We start from the raw sequence: 16,352 nt of genomic DNA, 5'->3' as shown, positions 1-16,352 counted from the left end.
TGTTCATCAGTAGCTCCAAAATTCCCATGAAAAGGAAATAGAAATCACCTGGCAAAAATCCTGGCTCTGGAAGGTGGCATGTTTCCAGCCTCTCAGCACCAGCACAGCGCAGTGCTGCAGCGGAATTAAGGGAGGCTGCACGTGCAGCGGGGCACACGTAAATACGCACGGCAGCAGCTTGGCTGAACGTCCAAGACACGTGGCCCTGCCACCAGGCAGCGATGGCCTCGGCCCGTCCGGGTAGGCAGACTGCACGGCACTCCTCCAGACTCATCTCTCCGGCGCTGCTGCCTTTTCTGGTTTTTTCTTTCCTCCCCTTTGTAACGACATGAGGCGTGATTCACACTATTATCCCGCTACTGGAGCGCTTGCTGACCAGTTCAGCCAGCAAACAAGCAGCAGGTAAAACACCACGGATGAAACGCTGCGGTGGGCCAGGGTAAGGCGTGCTGGCCACCGAAGGATGCAAAACAGCACTCCGGAGCCCTTGGCTAGTTGTTCCTCCCCAGGCCCAGCAGCCTCTTCTGCTTTAACCTTTTGGCTTCACACAGATAATTTAAGGCCACAAGTTAGGAGACATCCCTGTGATCTAATATTAGATAAGCTTGTTTATGTTTTTGTTGCTAAGAGAAAGCTGCAGCTTTGGAAACACTGAAGCAGACCAAATGCTACTGCAACAGCTGCCGGTGGGAACTGAAATCCATATAGTGCTTCCCTGACAATTGTTGGCCATTTTCCTTTTTTATTTTATTTTACTGGAATTGGTCTCCTTCCAAAATAAGCTTTTCCCATTTAGGTGACCTCTTCTGCTTCTCCAGGTCCACGTTTCCCAGTTCAAAATGTGCAGGCAGTTCCCCAGTCAGTATATCCTGCTGTTAGAACATACATTCATAAATTAAGGTTTCCTCCACAAGCACAATGCATCATTGCTGCGCTTTTTTTCCTCTCAGTAGTTTCAAAGCATCAGTTAAAGGTGGGAGGAATTTTCTGGTGTTTCTCTTTACATTACCATAATTCATAGGAGATGGTTCTCAAAAAAAAAAAAAAAAAAAAAAAAAAAAAGCAGGAGACTTAAACAGATCTTCTATATTATTTATAGAAACTGATTCGGCAATAAATGCCAATGCAGTAATATTAATAGATGCTCTTTTGGGCATCTGCAAGTACTATCACAGTCAAATTCCCCATCTGCAGGCAGTGCCAGAAGTCTGGTGGGTTTTGTGGAGCCCACTTCTCCAGGGAAAAATCTAAAGCTTCTGCAACTTGATTCTGGGCTTGCCAAAATGGAGACAGTGTTGTGAAACGGTCTGAAGTGGGAACTGAAAGCACAATACTCACTCTGTCCTCTTTTGCACAATCTCACTTTGCACCGGGAGTATCTCTTGGCAGCCCATCTCAATTCAATCGCACACGACGCCAAGCCAAGTGACCCCTAGCAACATGACAAGGAGCGTACAGAGGCACTCCTAATATTAAACATAAGTGTTCTTACCGACAAAGATACTCTGCAGTAGCTATTTCAAATTATGCCCCTGCAACGAGTTGATAAATGTGGCTCATGTAGAACGCCTGCAATACCTTCAAAGCACTCCCTGTGCTAGCTCTGGGAAAAAAGAAAAAAAGCTGCCTGAACAGCATTAAAAGTTTGAGTATTTTCCAAATAGCACAGACCACCTTCCTTCTTGGATCTGCTGCAGCTGCAGGCAGGAGAAGCCGGCAGCGAGCACGCCCTCCCTCCGCGGGAGAGTTCACGTGGCTGACTGCAGACTACGCGGCACTGCTGAGCTCCGCCACCTGTATCTGTGCAAGCTGGTAATTTCCATCACTGCTTTTCACATCCTTTGGCTTCAGGCCATTTAAAATATGTCAGCGGACTATCACCACTCAGGAAGGCCTGTGTTTTAAGAAGTTATTATTTTAGTTTGGAAGAATCCAATTGCTGAAAACACTCCACAAACTGGTTGCTAGTTAGAAATACACAGTTCATTGCTGCGTTTTATTTATTGCCATTTACTTTCAGCAGAAGAGACAGATTTTGCAAAAATTAACCTGTTTGCAGGAATAAATATCAATCATTTGATATTCTGCACTTAAATACCCAAGGTAAATATCCTTTGAAAAGAGCACTGGCTACCCCAGATTTATATTTCCACAGTCTTAAAATAAGATCATACAATAAGAAAGAGATACCACCGCCTAGACTCAGAGTAATTCAAAACGCTGCTGTTGCTGGAGTAGCCTCGGTTGCACATGGTAGACTTCTACCTCTGTGCTAAGTCTTCCCTTATAGTCAATCAAAAGAAATGCACGCTGCAGGAACATTTGCTTTCTCCCACTAGCTACAGAGGGAACCTAGGGAACCTGTACAGCAAAGATGTCTCCATCGGGGCATACGTAAACTTAGCTGAGCAGAATCAGAGGGAGGGATTTTATCTGAATGTCTCTCAGCCCAATGCTCTTTTTTGGATGGGATTCACGTTACAGAACCTGCTGCCAACGGCTACGGGGCTGTCTGTCCCTCTATACATAGAAGCCTTAGGGACTGAGATTAGTAGCTGAGATGACTACTGAAGAAAAAGGCTGAGAGGCTGAAAAGACAGGTAGAAAATTATGAAACTGAATTTAATGTACAGTCCAGTGATGACTCGGTTCAAAACCTTAAGATGGAGCAGCAGCAGCAGCCTGTTAACTCCACGTAGCACCTAAGGAACCATTCTTACCCCCCCCATCACCACCACGAGACCTGATGAGAGAGGAGGACCAACACACACCGGCACTCTGCTCACTAACCTTCTGCGCTCCCTGGCTTCCTCAGCTGAGAAGTCCTTTCCTGTAGTGGAGGCAGCACCGGCATTCGCAATACCGTTAGCAGAGCCGAGTATAGCACGATTTGTGATTACACCTAGGGGGGTGCTAGCAGAGATGCCCTCTGTATTTTTCTCTACAGCAGAATCAGTTTGTTGCCTGAAAGGGGCTCTGAAATAGAGAAGACATAATGGAAAGCAAAGCAAGTGAACTCAACTGCTGACTGAGACCAGCCACCTCCAGGGAGCATCGACAGTTCATTCTCCTCGTTCTAGACTCGTGTTTTTGTAGAGAACAGCACACATTAAAACGAGTTTTTAAAAACTTGTAGAAGAATAAGCAGGAGGAATTCAGTCTTCACAGCCCTGTTTGTAGCAAAAATGATTAGAAAATGTACCTGGTGAATAAGCAGAAGGAATGAACTCCAAGAGCTTGTACACTGAACGCCCAAGAGCAGCCTGAGCAACACACTGTGTCTCTAACAGGGCAGCAAGAGGGCACAATTGACCACTCCAGTGAGCGAAGAAGCTACGGTCACGTACGGGCTGTTAGCTGCCTGCTGGTGCATACGCACTACTGAAACCGTCCAACGTAACCATTCTGGGATTTCTAATCAGCGCTTCCTGCGTGGAAGCACATTTCCAATCCATAATCCACTCCAGAATTCAGAACTTCCAACCCAAATGCTGATTTTCTGCAGCGTTATCTCAGCTGTGAGCCGTTACCTGGTATACTGGCGGGCTGATGCAGTAGTGTTCGCACCGAGAGATGTGGGACAGGAAGAGACAGGTTGCCACGGGGTGCCCAATGAGGTAGATGAACCAATGGTAGTGGGTGAGGTAGCTAGAGATGTATTGCGACTGGCTGAAATGTAGGGACTGCTGAGGTCACTACTTCTACCAAATGAAGCACTGTAAAACATCACAAAATCACGTCCTTCAGAGCACAGTAAATATTCAACAGAACATCACCACAGCTGGACTCTCAGCTGGAAAGGGAGCAAGTATTACATCTTAGCAAAATGTCTGCAAGGAGATTAGAGAACAGCGGAGTCGCTGCGGGTCGCTCACGCAGGCTAGCACTAGCAGCACCCCTCTTAGCTAAGCCCAGCCGAGTTTCAGCGAGAGTAACGGTGTGGAGGCGAATCGGTGAAGATCGGGGAAGGGAGAAACTACCGCGGTGAAAGCGGCACGCACAGAGCACCCCTGTGTTCTGGGGAGAGGCAGAAACAATGAGCAAGGATGAGGTTGCTTAAAGCAGGGAAGGACAGAGTGACATAAGCAGGTCTGGCTGCATCACCTCCTAAAGATGCCCAGGACTTCCAGTTTTAAGAACTTGTTTCAGTGGCTTAAAGCTTTGGCAAAGATGATCAGTTCAGGCTTTAATTTTCTTTAAGGCATGTTTGGCACGAACTCCGTATTTCTGGAAAATAGCTAGCAAAACTGTCCAAAAAATATTCAAGAATGAGCAAGGGAAATACGTATTTTGCCAGTTTAAAACAAAACCCTTAAAACCATTATTACTGAAAAGCTGTAAGTGTTTAAGTGCTCATACTTTGGAGAAGAGACAGGAGGAAAGGAGAAGGGCGCTCATACGAGGATGTACCCTTTCGCTTTTTCAGAGGAAATCCACCCTAAGTGGGATAAGTTGCACACCTCTAAAAACAGACTTGATGAAATCTGGCAAAACCTCCTTATTGCATGTGCCAGAGCCCCGTATACGGGCTGCTCGTTGCCTGCACAGAGCAAACGAGCATGCGTGCATGACCTAGGACCCTGCCACGCCTTTCCCAGCAACTGGTATTCCTGGTTGCTACTGGTCAGACTGGGCTGTCTGCAGGATCAAAGGCTAGGAAGGCTGGAAGGCTGCCTCTCACCTCCTGCATCCTACCGACTCCCATGCCAGCGCACATAGAGCATGGGGAAAAGTGGCTGCACCAGGATAAAAGCTGACCTAGAGGAAAAGCAGACAGGACAAAGAGCTGCAGGTTTATGGGAAAGCCAGGGACAACGGACTGGAACTGGAAGTCAACACACAGTCAGAGAGAGCAGCCCAAGGACGAAATAAAACTTGAAAGGGGCAGGACAACAGCCAAGGACGGGTCGGAGGAAGGAGCCAGTCCAATCCACTTAGGCACCCAGTTTACAAATCAGTTTTACAAGCCAAGGCCCCCAGCCAGCCCAGAACAAGGAGCTGGTCCCTAGACGGCCAGAGGAGAGACTGGGGCATCCTGGAAGGCGTCCGTGGGGAGCAGCCTTACACTTGGGCTCTTCAGTTGATGGCTGCTTGCCATATCCAGGTCACAAAGGAACAAGCAACTTATTGTCACCAGGTAGCAACCTCCACTGGACCCTGAATAAAGCTTCCTCTGGAAAGCCGGCTTCTGCCCGGAGCACTGGGGAGCAGGAAGTCCTGTTGGAAGCAAGTGCCTCCCTTCTTGGCTCTCTGCACCAGAGGGAAAGGCCAAGCCCTGGAGATGGGCTGGGAGGAGGGCGAGAGCGGGGAGCTAAGCCTGGCTGATGTGGGCGTGCAGAGCAAGCAGCCATGAAGTTGCAGAAATGAGTGTACTGAGAAGATGATGGTAAGTGGAGCGTGCACCAGGGGAAGGAACAAGAGGAGCGGCAGGGGAAAATGTGGTGGCAACCCTGGGGAGAGCAGGGTTGATGTGGCACCGTCCCAGGAGACCCCAAGGCAGAGAGGCTGGGGCACGAGGGGTGGCTGCAAAAAAGAGAAGGAACTTGGTCAGGAAGGGAGGACACGGGAGGGTTATTAAGTAAGACCTGACAAGGACTGTCTTTCAGAAGGGAAAGGTAATGGGTGAAAAGGGGAGACAAGAGGGTGGAAGCAGCACCCGGTGCCTGGTAGAGCAGAGATGTGGGGGAGCCGAGAGGGGAAGAAGGAGGAATGGAGGAAAAGAGCACGACGATGGCGTTGTGCTAACTCCTACACGCACATGCCCCGGGGCGGAGAAATGCGGTGCTGGGGCATCATGCACACACCCCTGCTCACAAGAAGGGAGCCAAGGCATTGCCAGCTCTACAGGAGTTCACCTCCCCACCGTGTCACCTTGCATGGGTGGCACTGCAGTTTGAGGAGGACTCTAAAGCATTTATTCAGTTGTTCACATTTGATGTGAACAGGACCAGAAAATTGCAAGAAAATGGTTAGCCAGGGAATCTTGTTAATTAATAGCTGTGTTCTTATGAATCTGCAAAAAGGAGGATTATGAATTTATGCTAAAGAATTCAACATTAGAAATAGAAAAGGCACTGACACACTGCTACTCATTCTCTAACATAATCACCGTAACATAATCATCAGGGAATGAGCAATGAAATGGAAAGCAATATTTCAAATCAATAAAAAAAATACTTCCGAAAACAGCTAAAGCAAGTAGAATTCAAAATCTTAAAAGGCTCCAAAACCTTAAAAAGCTTCCACACATGCTAATAAAAAAAGGTTTGCACAAAACACCTAAGTATTTTTTTTCGAACACACTGCCATAGGGTATTGCAGAGATCAACACAGGATTTGCTTATGGAAGCTGGCCACAGTGGTGGCTGTTAAGAACAATGTTTAAGTACGACCCCTGGCTCCTAAAATCATCCTGATTGCTGGAAGCAAGGAGAATGTGGGAGGTGGAAGACTGCTCTTGAGTCATCCCAGCTTTTGCAACTTGTCCCTCCAAACCAGTTGCTGTCAGAAACAGTGTCTGGACTGTATGGACTGCTGGCCTGACTCGCTGTGATGGTTTTTATGTGAACAAAACCAGTAAGAAGGTGAATCTGCAAATACGTAAAATGAAGGAGAAACTAACTGTGTGAAAAAGGGATTTCATTTTGGTGTGTGTGATCCCTTCCTGTGAGACATCTCTTGTGGCTGATGTCAAAGCAAGCATGGTGAATTAATTCAATCTGCCATGCCGGTTTTCCTCCAGATCCTTTCACATACAGGCGATGTGAACTGGCTGTTTGAAGGCCAGTATGCACAGAAATGGAGAACAGGCTGTCAGAACAGGGTTCTGTGAATTTTTGGGCTAGTGGTACACCCATAAAGTAGAATGAATGACAGTCACTACTACTACAGATAGCGCTTTAACATTTGCTTCAACTAAAGCTGAAGAACATTTGCAACATTGCTGCAAGTTATTTTTTCACCTTTTAAAAGAAAAGCCATTTTCAACATATTAAGATGATCTGTTGCTGCTGTTCACTCTTTGTTTGGGGGTCGTATAAAGCGCTTACAGAACATAACCAGGTACCTTTATAGAGATTAGTTAAATGCTAAGGTAAAGGGTAAATGCAGATGTACAGAAGTTGTCCTCCCAGTAACATCCAAGTATGCCACGTTCACTTTAACTCCTCTCTCAGAACGAGCTTTTATCTTTTGGAGTTGTGTTCAGAGTTTTGTTAATACTTGGAAATTACAAAGAGCTCATCCTTTAACAAGCAACCAGGTTGCCTTCCTCATCTTAGAGGCTGATGCACAAGGCTGGAGAAATCAGAAGTTCAATACAATTATATTTAATTTCTCTGTGCTCTTCTATAGAAAACCATACAGGATAGAGATCAAACTGATCATGATTTTACTGTTTGTACATACAATGCAAAACCATTGATCTCTTTAAAAAAAATACACTTTATTCCTACCAGGCAAAGCTATTCCCTAACTGCTTGTAAACCAACACTCTCCTGCGAAAGGCCAGAATTCAGCCTCTGTGACAATAAATCGGTATTAGTGAAATACCACTGCCAGCCAAAACCTTCGCTAGTCTCTGTACAGTTTAACCAACCAAACACATTACAGCGATGTGAATGGAATACTAAATCTGGTTCAGGATTAGCTGAGATAAAGTTTTACAAACATTGGCCGTTTAATGGACAGCCACGTTAGTGACGTTAGCGACTGGACGGTCTCTCAGATTAGGGAGCAGTAAGGCATGCCAGCAGCAAGAGGCAAAAGTTTTCCAGTGTAATCAGCTGCAGCTTGTCGGACTGCCTTTGGAGAGAGACAAGCTATGGAGGTTGGCCTGTCATCATGTCCCAGGATAGATGTGAAGTCACTGGAATGGATCAGCAGATCAGGAGAAGTCTACTGCTTGAAGTGGCTGTTTCACCTTTTGTGGAAATGGGTCTGTATATGCTCAGCAATTGGACAGACGTATCCTTGAGCACAACTTACCTCTACCAGCATAAGCACTAGAACACAAAAAAATCTGCCTCTTCCCAAATATCTCAAGCAATTGTTCTGTCTTCAGAATAGTTATTTAGTTCAGGGTCTAGAATTTGGTGAAACACAATCTAAGCCCTTGAAATATTTCTGCATTTTGCTTAAGCACAGATCAAATGGCTTTGCAGCGTGACATGTCTATACATGCTGTTTTGATGGTTTCCAGTGTTAGCTAAAATAAAGGTGAGGCGATGGAACTGTACTTTGCACAAAGGACTGATCCTCCTTCTCACAACTGAGATGAAAACTCAGTAATGTATGAATGCCTTGCTCCGTTAAGGCAAACAATTCACCTCATTCAGAGACAGGCATTATCTGGTACTTCACTGAGCCTCTGCCTTCCAAAGCGGTAAAAGAAACTGCCAATTAACGAAGTTATGCACAGGACTGCTTTCCCAATTCTGCTTGGCTAGTTTACCAACAATCAGCCTCTACAATTTCACATACACTGTGCAGAAACTGCTTCCTTACTGCCACAAAAAAAATGGTTGGAGACATCAGTCTCACTCCTTAGCAAGTGCTGTAAGTCATGCACAAGAACATGGACTAATATAAAACAAAATTAGAGATGAGCTACAACTTACCTGTCAATAACTACTTGAACAATGCTTTCAGACTGTAATTATTCTCTTTTTATGATCAATTTTTATTATCTAACCATAATACTAGCATAAAACTGAGAAAACACTTTGCAATTGAATTATGTGAGCAAGAGTATTTAAATTCAGTTCAGCAACTTACAAATCAACAAAAATGATGGCCTTTAAAAATACTATTTAGCATGACAGATGTCGGCAAATCTTAATTTTTATTTCCTGCTCTCAGCAGAAGAGTGTCCCACGGCCAGTTACACTGATGCAGTAAGCGGCAAGCAGAAGGCTGAAGTCTGGGAGGCATGTTAAGAGCGGAACTGACTGCCTGGGAGCCCATGGAAGACACAACTGGACGTACCTTTTCAAGTAGGTAGATACGTAGGTAGTAGGTGCACCAGAATGGGGAGCTTCATTTCCCTTTGATTCATCCCTCCACGGCTGCCGGGTGTAAGAGCCGCTCCGCACTAGGTTAACAGCTGATTCTCTAATGCAGGAGAGAGCACAAGGTTTGTTTATAAAAAAACTTTTGGAGTCTGCTTTTGGCTCCTTTACAGTTCCACAACACAAATCCTTCCCTTACACCTACGCGCACCGTCGCTCGCAGGTGACACAACCCACCAAAACACCTCTTCTGGCCTTACCACCACTGTCTGTTACTGCCAGCTGTAGTGCTTAAGAATCACCAGATGATGTAATGTTTTGCATAAAGAGAAACAAGACCCTTTTTAGTCAGAACACTTGCAACTGAAATTTCGATTGTCCATAAAAGTGATTTAACATATTAAATAACGTTATTTGATATTCTCTCTGCCGCCTTCTATCAAACAACGTTGCATAAATGGACAGATACTGCAACTGCAGGGGAAGGTTTTATTCTCTGAGGTATCCAGGCAATGACAGAAAAGCAATTCAGCATGGCAAATCCTTTGCTATGCTTAGCTGCAGAAAACAAACAACAAAATATTTTGCAATATCTAAAACTACTTGACAAGTTATCAATAAATTACTAGTAGTCCTATTTATCATAGTTATCTGAAATCGGGGCTCCTTTTCCTAACACACACTTTAGCAGTATGTCCTATTCTTTTCTGGCCTTGGACAGGACCAGATGCAACACAAATCCATTAACTCGTCAGCCTGCAATTATTTTTCATTTTTCAATTGCCATGTGCATGCTGATGCCCTTTCAGACACCTGTGGGTTCCATGAAGTGAAACTCAGCTGTTTTGAAAGGAGAGAATATTGGGAAAAATCTGTACTACGCAGTATGTCTGGGAACCATCTGTTCATGCGGGCCAGTTCTCCTCATTCCCTACTTTACCCAGCAAAGGACACTTATCAGCAGTCAGCTGGATATGCCACTCAATAGGAGCCACTGCCAAAACCGCCCAAGCTTATCAACAGACGCAAATTGTCGGCTAAATTCCAAATCACAGTGACTGGCTGAGATTAAGCAAGAACACAGCAGGGAGGTTCCAGCAAAAGATCAGCAAAGAATCTCAAACTGTGCTGAAATTCTCTCAGGGTGGTCATCTGCCGTGACTTCTTCACAACAATTACAGTTCACAATGACTTCTCTATATGTGCCTCTCCACCACGGTTGTGGGACTGGCTGGAAGTGAGGCTAAGCTCAAATTTTACTCCTTCCAGCACAAACTGTGAAGAACCTGTTTGTAGAGATTAGCTCCTCAAATATATCTTGAGATAGTAGATATTTATAGCATTTATACTGTGGTTCTGTCCAGGGGCAACTACACACATTCACCATAAAAACACCCCCTGCAATGGAAGCAGTTCCATACACGAGGGAGTTCACAAACTCAAGTGAATCAAAAAATGACAGATGTGTGAACAAAGGGACCGAAGGTGACTCCTGAGCAAGTGACAGAAGTACAAGTGTAGGTGCCAGCTACAAAATGAGGCACTTGCATATAAAAGGAAAAAGTATGCATAAATCTAGTTTCCTGGATGAAGACCATGTATGTATGAATACAGGGGTGGAGAAACCAGCCTGTTGCCCTGCTCACCTAAATGAAAAGCAAGATACCAGAACTTTTATAGATCAGAGATAGCTCTCGATATTGGGAATTCCCATGTACTTGGGACTGCTGAGAAAATACGAAGCATGAATATAGAAAAAAAGGTATTCTGGAGGAACTATCGACAGGACAGAGGCTGAGCATTAAGTTCAGTCAGTCTCACCTGTTTTCTTTTTCTTCTATATCGCTCGTACTGCTTAGTCGTCTGGGGGCTATTGTGGCAAGATAGCTCTTGTTGTCTTTATCCTGGTGAAGCAAAAGAAGTACCTCAACTGCACATCTGTTACACTTCCAGCACGTTCAGTGACAACTAAATTCATGTTCAAATTTCTTCAACCAAGACAGCATTCTCCTGTCTAAGGACAACTGATTTAAGGCATTTTCTTGGGCAAAGCAGAACGCAGCATAAAAGTATCAGTTCTGAAAATGATTTCCTGAAGAGCATGCTAGTAAATAAAAATGGCTTCTAACCAGAACTATTTATAAATCAGAGAATCATAGAACAGTTTGGGTTGGAAGGGACCTTTAAAGGTCATCTAGTCCAACACCCCTGCAACAAGCAAGGACATCTTCAACTAGATCAGGTTGCTCAGAGCCCCGTCCAACCTGACCTTGAATGTTTCCAGGGATGGGGCATCTATCCATGGGCAGTAAAGTTACAGCTAGTGAATACATGGGACAGGTTTCACAAATACAGCTGGTGGATCCAGGAGGAATCCATACAGATGACAGTGAAGGAGAATTTCCACTGCAGGTATGTGCTACTGTCTGGATTAGATATCTTCTGGTAAAGAATGGGCCATGCCAGACCGGCAGCCCTTGTTCACTGGCAGCCCACTCCAAACCGAGCAGGAATTAGGTCGAAGAACTGAACTCCAGTTCTGCCAGGACAACTGATAGGATAGGAATAATTTGCAAAAGAAAAAGAATGAAAGATACCTAAGTTTGTTATGGATACAAAACCCAGCAATAACTCAAAACAAAAGGGAAGGGGTTTTAAACCTATGAGGTAAAGTCTGCTCAACCGGGAAGCACTAAAACGTCTTTGCTGAAAGCCAAACCTTTTCTTTGTTGTCTAATAATGCAGATATCCGAGGACTTGACGAAGAACGATAGATAGAAGAAGTCTTATCTCTCTGCGCCTCACGAGTAGCAGCAACTTCACTCAACATGTTGTGACTGCCAGTCTTCCGCAGTCCCAGCCGCCACGATGAAGGTGACTCATCCTTCTGCTCGTCCGACTTGCTGAGCCAACTGAACTGTAGAGGAGAAAAAGGGACATTGGGAAGAAGGAAGAGCACTGCAAGGCACAATCTAAGTTTTGAAAGTGTTTCAACAAGCCCCAATTCTTGTTGGGCTACACCTGTAAATGTAAGATGGAGTGACTTTCATTTCTTGCTTAGCTTAATTACAGGACACAGCTCAATGTGAACTCACAGGGATGCAAACTGCCGTAGCGCCCTCATCCCCAAGGACAGACAATGAAAGAAATCTTGTGTCATCGTGCAGCTCTCTTTGCCTACACAATGCCCTCCTCCAGCTTTGCAGAAAGAATATAAGGAACAATGAAGCTTTTATTAGCACCTGTTTAGAACGGGGGAATTATTCAAGAAAGGCAGAAAACAAAAAAAAGTAATCAGCTCTTTTGAGACTAGCTGCAAATAAAACCCTTACACAGATCAAACTGGAGAGAGTCCAGAAGAAGCCATTAAGATCATTAGGGAGCTGGAGCACACAACATGTAAAGGGAGAGACTGAGGAAACCTGGCTTGTTTAGCATGGAAAAGAGAAGGCAAAGAAAGGATTTAATCGCTCTGCTACTTGGGGGGTGGGGATTACAGAGGCTATCGAACCAGACAACTTCTCAACAGTCTACAGTGAAAGAAGGAGGAACAGATACAAGTTCCAACACGGGAAATCCCAATTGACATGAAGGAAGACATACCTCCTGGTAGGAGCAATGCTGCACTGGGACAGGGAGCAAGACAGTGGGGCACCTCCATCCTCAGAGACTTTTCAATACTCAGCTGAGCTCAAGTAGTTCAAAGCAACATGACACAGGCTTGAAGTTGGCCCTGCTTTGTGCAAGAGGCTGGACTACAGGCTTGCAGAGGCCCCTTCTAGCTTAAACCTTTCCATGGTCAGGTAACCACATATTCCTTCCTGCTTTTTGTAACATGAGGCACTTCTGACAAGCATATATTATTCCTCAAATATACAACTGCTTAAATGTACAACTTCATTTATCGCTACCGAGTCTTACAAAAAGATGCCTACTGCTATTCAAGAATGGAGCCTGGACACCGCAAGAGATGCTTCCACAAAGACGAGTTGTTTTGTTTGCTTGATTTCCTATACAACAGGAATTATTGGAAATGTATAGAACGTGAAACACAACACCATTATGCCTCTGTGTTACTGCAGGGTACAATCACACCTTTGATATCACACACAGCTTGGCTCCAAGCTCAAAAAGCAGTATAGAAGAAGGGGAAGAGATTCAGAGAAAGGCAACAAGAGTGAGTAGAGCAAGAGAGCTTTTTTATGAGTTATTCAGTGTATCAGGAGTCTCCAGGCTGAGATATGACCAAGGTACACAAAGTCCTCAGTGGCAGACCAAAGGGTGAATAAGGAAAATTATTCCTTGTTCCTTCCCATAAAGAAACTAGGGGCAGCAAACAAAACCAGCATGTGGTAGGCTTAAAGAAACAGGTGCAGGAAGCTCTGTACAATATGTAATCAAGCCGAAGAACCCTTTGTCATTGGACATTACAGAATCCCAAACATTATGGGCACTTAAAAAATGACTGCATAAATTCACAGACGAAAAGTCTAACAGGGTGTACTGAATACAAAAAATACTACAGGTTCAGCAAATCCCTGAAAGGCAAATTGCTAGAAGGTGGGAGAGAAGTCCACCTAGATTCTGTCTTCTCTAGTATCTTTTGATGGTCACTGTCAAAGGCAGGATACTGGGGTAGACAAGGCTTTCGGTCAAAACTGATATAAGCATTATTATACCACATTCTACATAACACAAAATATCTGACATTATCCAGAATAAATGAAGCTACTGGGAAGCTCTGCTCTCAAACTCTTGACTCAAGACTGCAAAGATAAAATTATCACTGCAGTATTTTAGCAGTGTTTCTCAGCTAATGTTATTTTAATGCAGATGCACAGAGTTAATCTGTACTCCACTAATTCTAGCACTTCCAGTCTACGGAGCTACGCAGCTCTAACGCTTCAATGTAGTTTTGACACTTTCCTCAGAGAAAGCTCAAATCCACAGTAAAGGCTGCCTTCTGTAATTTCTGAACAGCATAGGAACAGCGAATAGTAATACTCCACAAATGGAGGGCAACACAAGCACTCATATTTTCCCATATAAAACCCAATCTGACAAAAAGAGTTACAGAAGAATCGAACACGTAAGAGAAGGTAAAGTAGCCGATCTTAAGTGACTGAAGTCAAATTAGTAACTGCTTTGCACACAGGTCCTCTTCTATACCCTAACAGCCTTATTCAGGGCTAAAAAGCTCAAATGAGTGAGAACAATACTGTGCAGCTGGGAAAAGGTTAACTGAAGTGCTCACACTTCCCAGTATCCTTCTCCCTTTAATACTTCCCCTGCTAAGTCAGCCTGAGTTGAACAACGCCCAGAGGAGCTCTATTTCATTTGATCTGGACGAGAAGTTAGACTCCGTAGCGCATCAAAAATAAAAAATTGTGACTAAGCAAGAAACATTTTCCCTCTAACATGTACCTAGTGCTTCAGACTTTGGCAATGTGCCTGCACTGTATAGCTGTCCTCCGTATTCTGGTGCAAAAAGAAACCAGAAGCACAAGATACCAGTCCTCAGCAGAAGAGAGTCTCCTGGTGCCATCTAGCTGAGTGACGTGAGAGCTGGAGAATTCAGGGAACATTTCCGTAACTCTACTTCACCTTTAAAAAGCTTTCATAGCCTAGCTAGCTAGTCAGATGCAAACTTTACCTTCTCTGCTTACTGGGCTGTAACATCACGCCACTGAATCAAGTGAGTTTGGCAAGTCAGAGGCACTTCAGATGATGATGCCAAATTCACTGCTGATACATCAGCAGGAACCAGCTTTGGTGAAAGATCTCCTGCTGGTAAGGGATTGGCATCAGCTGTCTCAGAACGGACAGCGACACAAAGCACTCGCGGTGAAGAGGGGTTTCTCTTGTGAACAGTGCAATTTGCTTCAGAGGGTAGGAGATTCAAGAGGAACCTTATCGTACAGACATCCTCCTTTGTGCCAGTCCTATACTGTTGTTAACACAGCATCTTCATCAAAATTGGATACTATCATGCTTTCCTAAATTCAGGTCTTACTACTCCTCTGAAAATCAGAGTCCATTTCCCACAAAAACCTACTGCTCTCAAGCTCTGTTGGAGTCCCCATTGATTCCAAATTCACTTACTCTTCTGGCAGATGCAGTGAAGGAGTTGGGCTCGGGTGGTGGTATTTGCTCAGTGATGCTAGGCCTGGTTTCATGGCTGGAGTGGTTGGCAAAGGGCTCTTCCTTCCTTTCTACAATTTTAAACAAGAAGAGAAACCAAATGTTTCAGTATTGCACTTCCAAGGCCCTTCTTTACAAGCACAGTGTGCACTAAACTCAAGTTCCGAGTTGCCGTGACCTCAGTACGCCTTAGATCAAACAGATGATGTCAGTGCGAAGGCTAACCAGGGCTTTCTGCAAGGAGGCTTTCTACTTACTGAAAAACATGATGGATACATTTGTCAGGCAAAGCTTTTGAACTTCATCCCCACAGACAAGCAAAATCTTTGCAGAAAGCACCGTAAGGAGGACAAACCGATTTTTTTTGTTTATTCACAATGTTATTTCCTCTGAGGGACTGTTGTTCCCTGTACACTCAGGAAAAGCAGAACAAGCCATCCCTAGTGCAGTACGCAAGTATGCATTATAGCACGCGTCCCCGAGTGGGCCTGGTGGTGGATTTCATTGCATGGTTCCGCTGCAGTTGCTCATGCTGGTGGGCAGAATTTCTGGTCTTCTACAGCAAAATCCGTTTTTCTCCAGGAAGCTAGGACTGAATCCCAACAAAAATGTTGAACGGGGCTCAAAGCAAGCTAAGCAAACACTATCAAAGCTCACAGCTGACTCCTTGCTTGTTAGACAAGTGCAACCATCCAGTATTAAATGCTTTTTTTGTATCTATGCACCATGCTTGACATAAGAACATCCACCAGACATTACCAGGGGGACAGTAAGCAGAAACTATGTCTCAGGCAATAGGTTCACTTGACAGGAGTGCACAGGACTCGAAGACAGACTTTACCAAACACAGCCACATGCAAGGTGCCTGAGAAATGATGTGCCTACACCAACAGAACAATGTTTTCCTCTCCCAGCTATGAGTGCCTCACACAGTCATGGTTTTGAAAAAACAAAGTCATTTTATGTGTAACCACCCAAACAGTACTAGTAAATGAGGTATGTGCAGTGAATAAAGATCTTCTATTACATATAAAAAGCAGTTTGGTATGGAGCATCTGTGAGGATGGCACCTTGGAGCACGAAGATCAATCTTTCTGAAACAAATGTTCTTACTCCTAGAATATAGGATTCAAAGGACATGGTAAACAGAAAAGAGCAAGCCAAGAGAAACATTTAAAAATAACAGGCAGTTAGCAGGCCTGA

General features: G+C 44.5%; 1 protein-coding gene across 6 annotated transcripts in view; it reads right to left on the bottom strand.

Annotated features, from left to right (window-relative positions):
* PPP1R12B (protein phosphatase 1 regulatory subunit 12B) overlaps positions 1-16,352 on the bottom strand; it is a 123,353-nt gene that overhangs the window by 57,021 nt on the left and 49,980 nt on the right. For 2 of the 6 annotated variants that reach the window (XM_075722255.1, XM_075722253.1), the window contains exons 9-14: positions 15,107-15,220; positions 14,447-14,459; positions 11,728-11,911; positions 10,830-10,912; positions 8,986-9,111; positions 2,791-2,976 (exon numbers count right to left, since the gene is read on the bottom strand). In XM_075722255.1, the coding sequence (XP_075578370.1) occupies positions 2,791-2,976; positions 8,986-9,111; positions 10,830-10,912; positions 11,728-11,911; positions 14,447-14,459; positions 15,107-15,220 (706 nt within the window). Of the gene's footprint in view, positions 1-2,790; positions 2,977-3,530; positions 3,717-8,985; positions 9,112-10,829; positions 10,913-11,727; positions 11,926-14,446; positions 14,460-15,106; positions 15,221-16,352 lie in introns of all 6 variants that reach the window. The other 4 variants (XM_075722251.1, XM_075722250.1, XM_075722254.1 and 1 more) reach the window with 2 other exon arrangements.

The sequence above is a fragment of the Pelecanus crispus genome, chromosome 17, assembly GCF_030463565.1.
Source record: "Pelecanus crispus isolate bPelCri1 chromosome 17, bPelCri1.pri, whole genome shotgun sequence".
Lineage (NCBI taxonomy): Eukaryota > Metazoa > Chordata > Aves > Pelecaniformes > Pelecanidae > Pelecanus > Pelecanus crispus.
The sequence above is the reverse complement of the archived record's forward strand: the minus strand, read 5'-3'. Positions and strand labels throughout refer to the sequence as shown.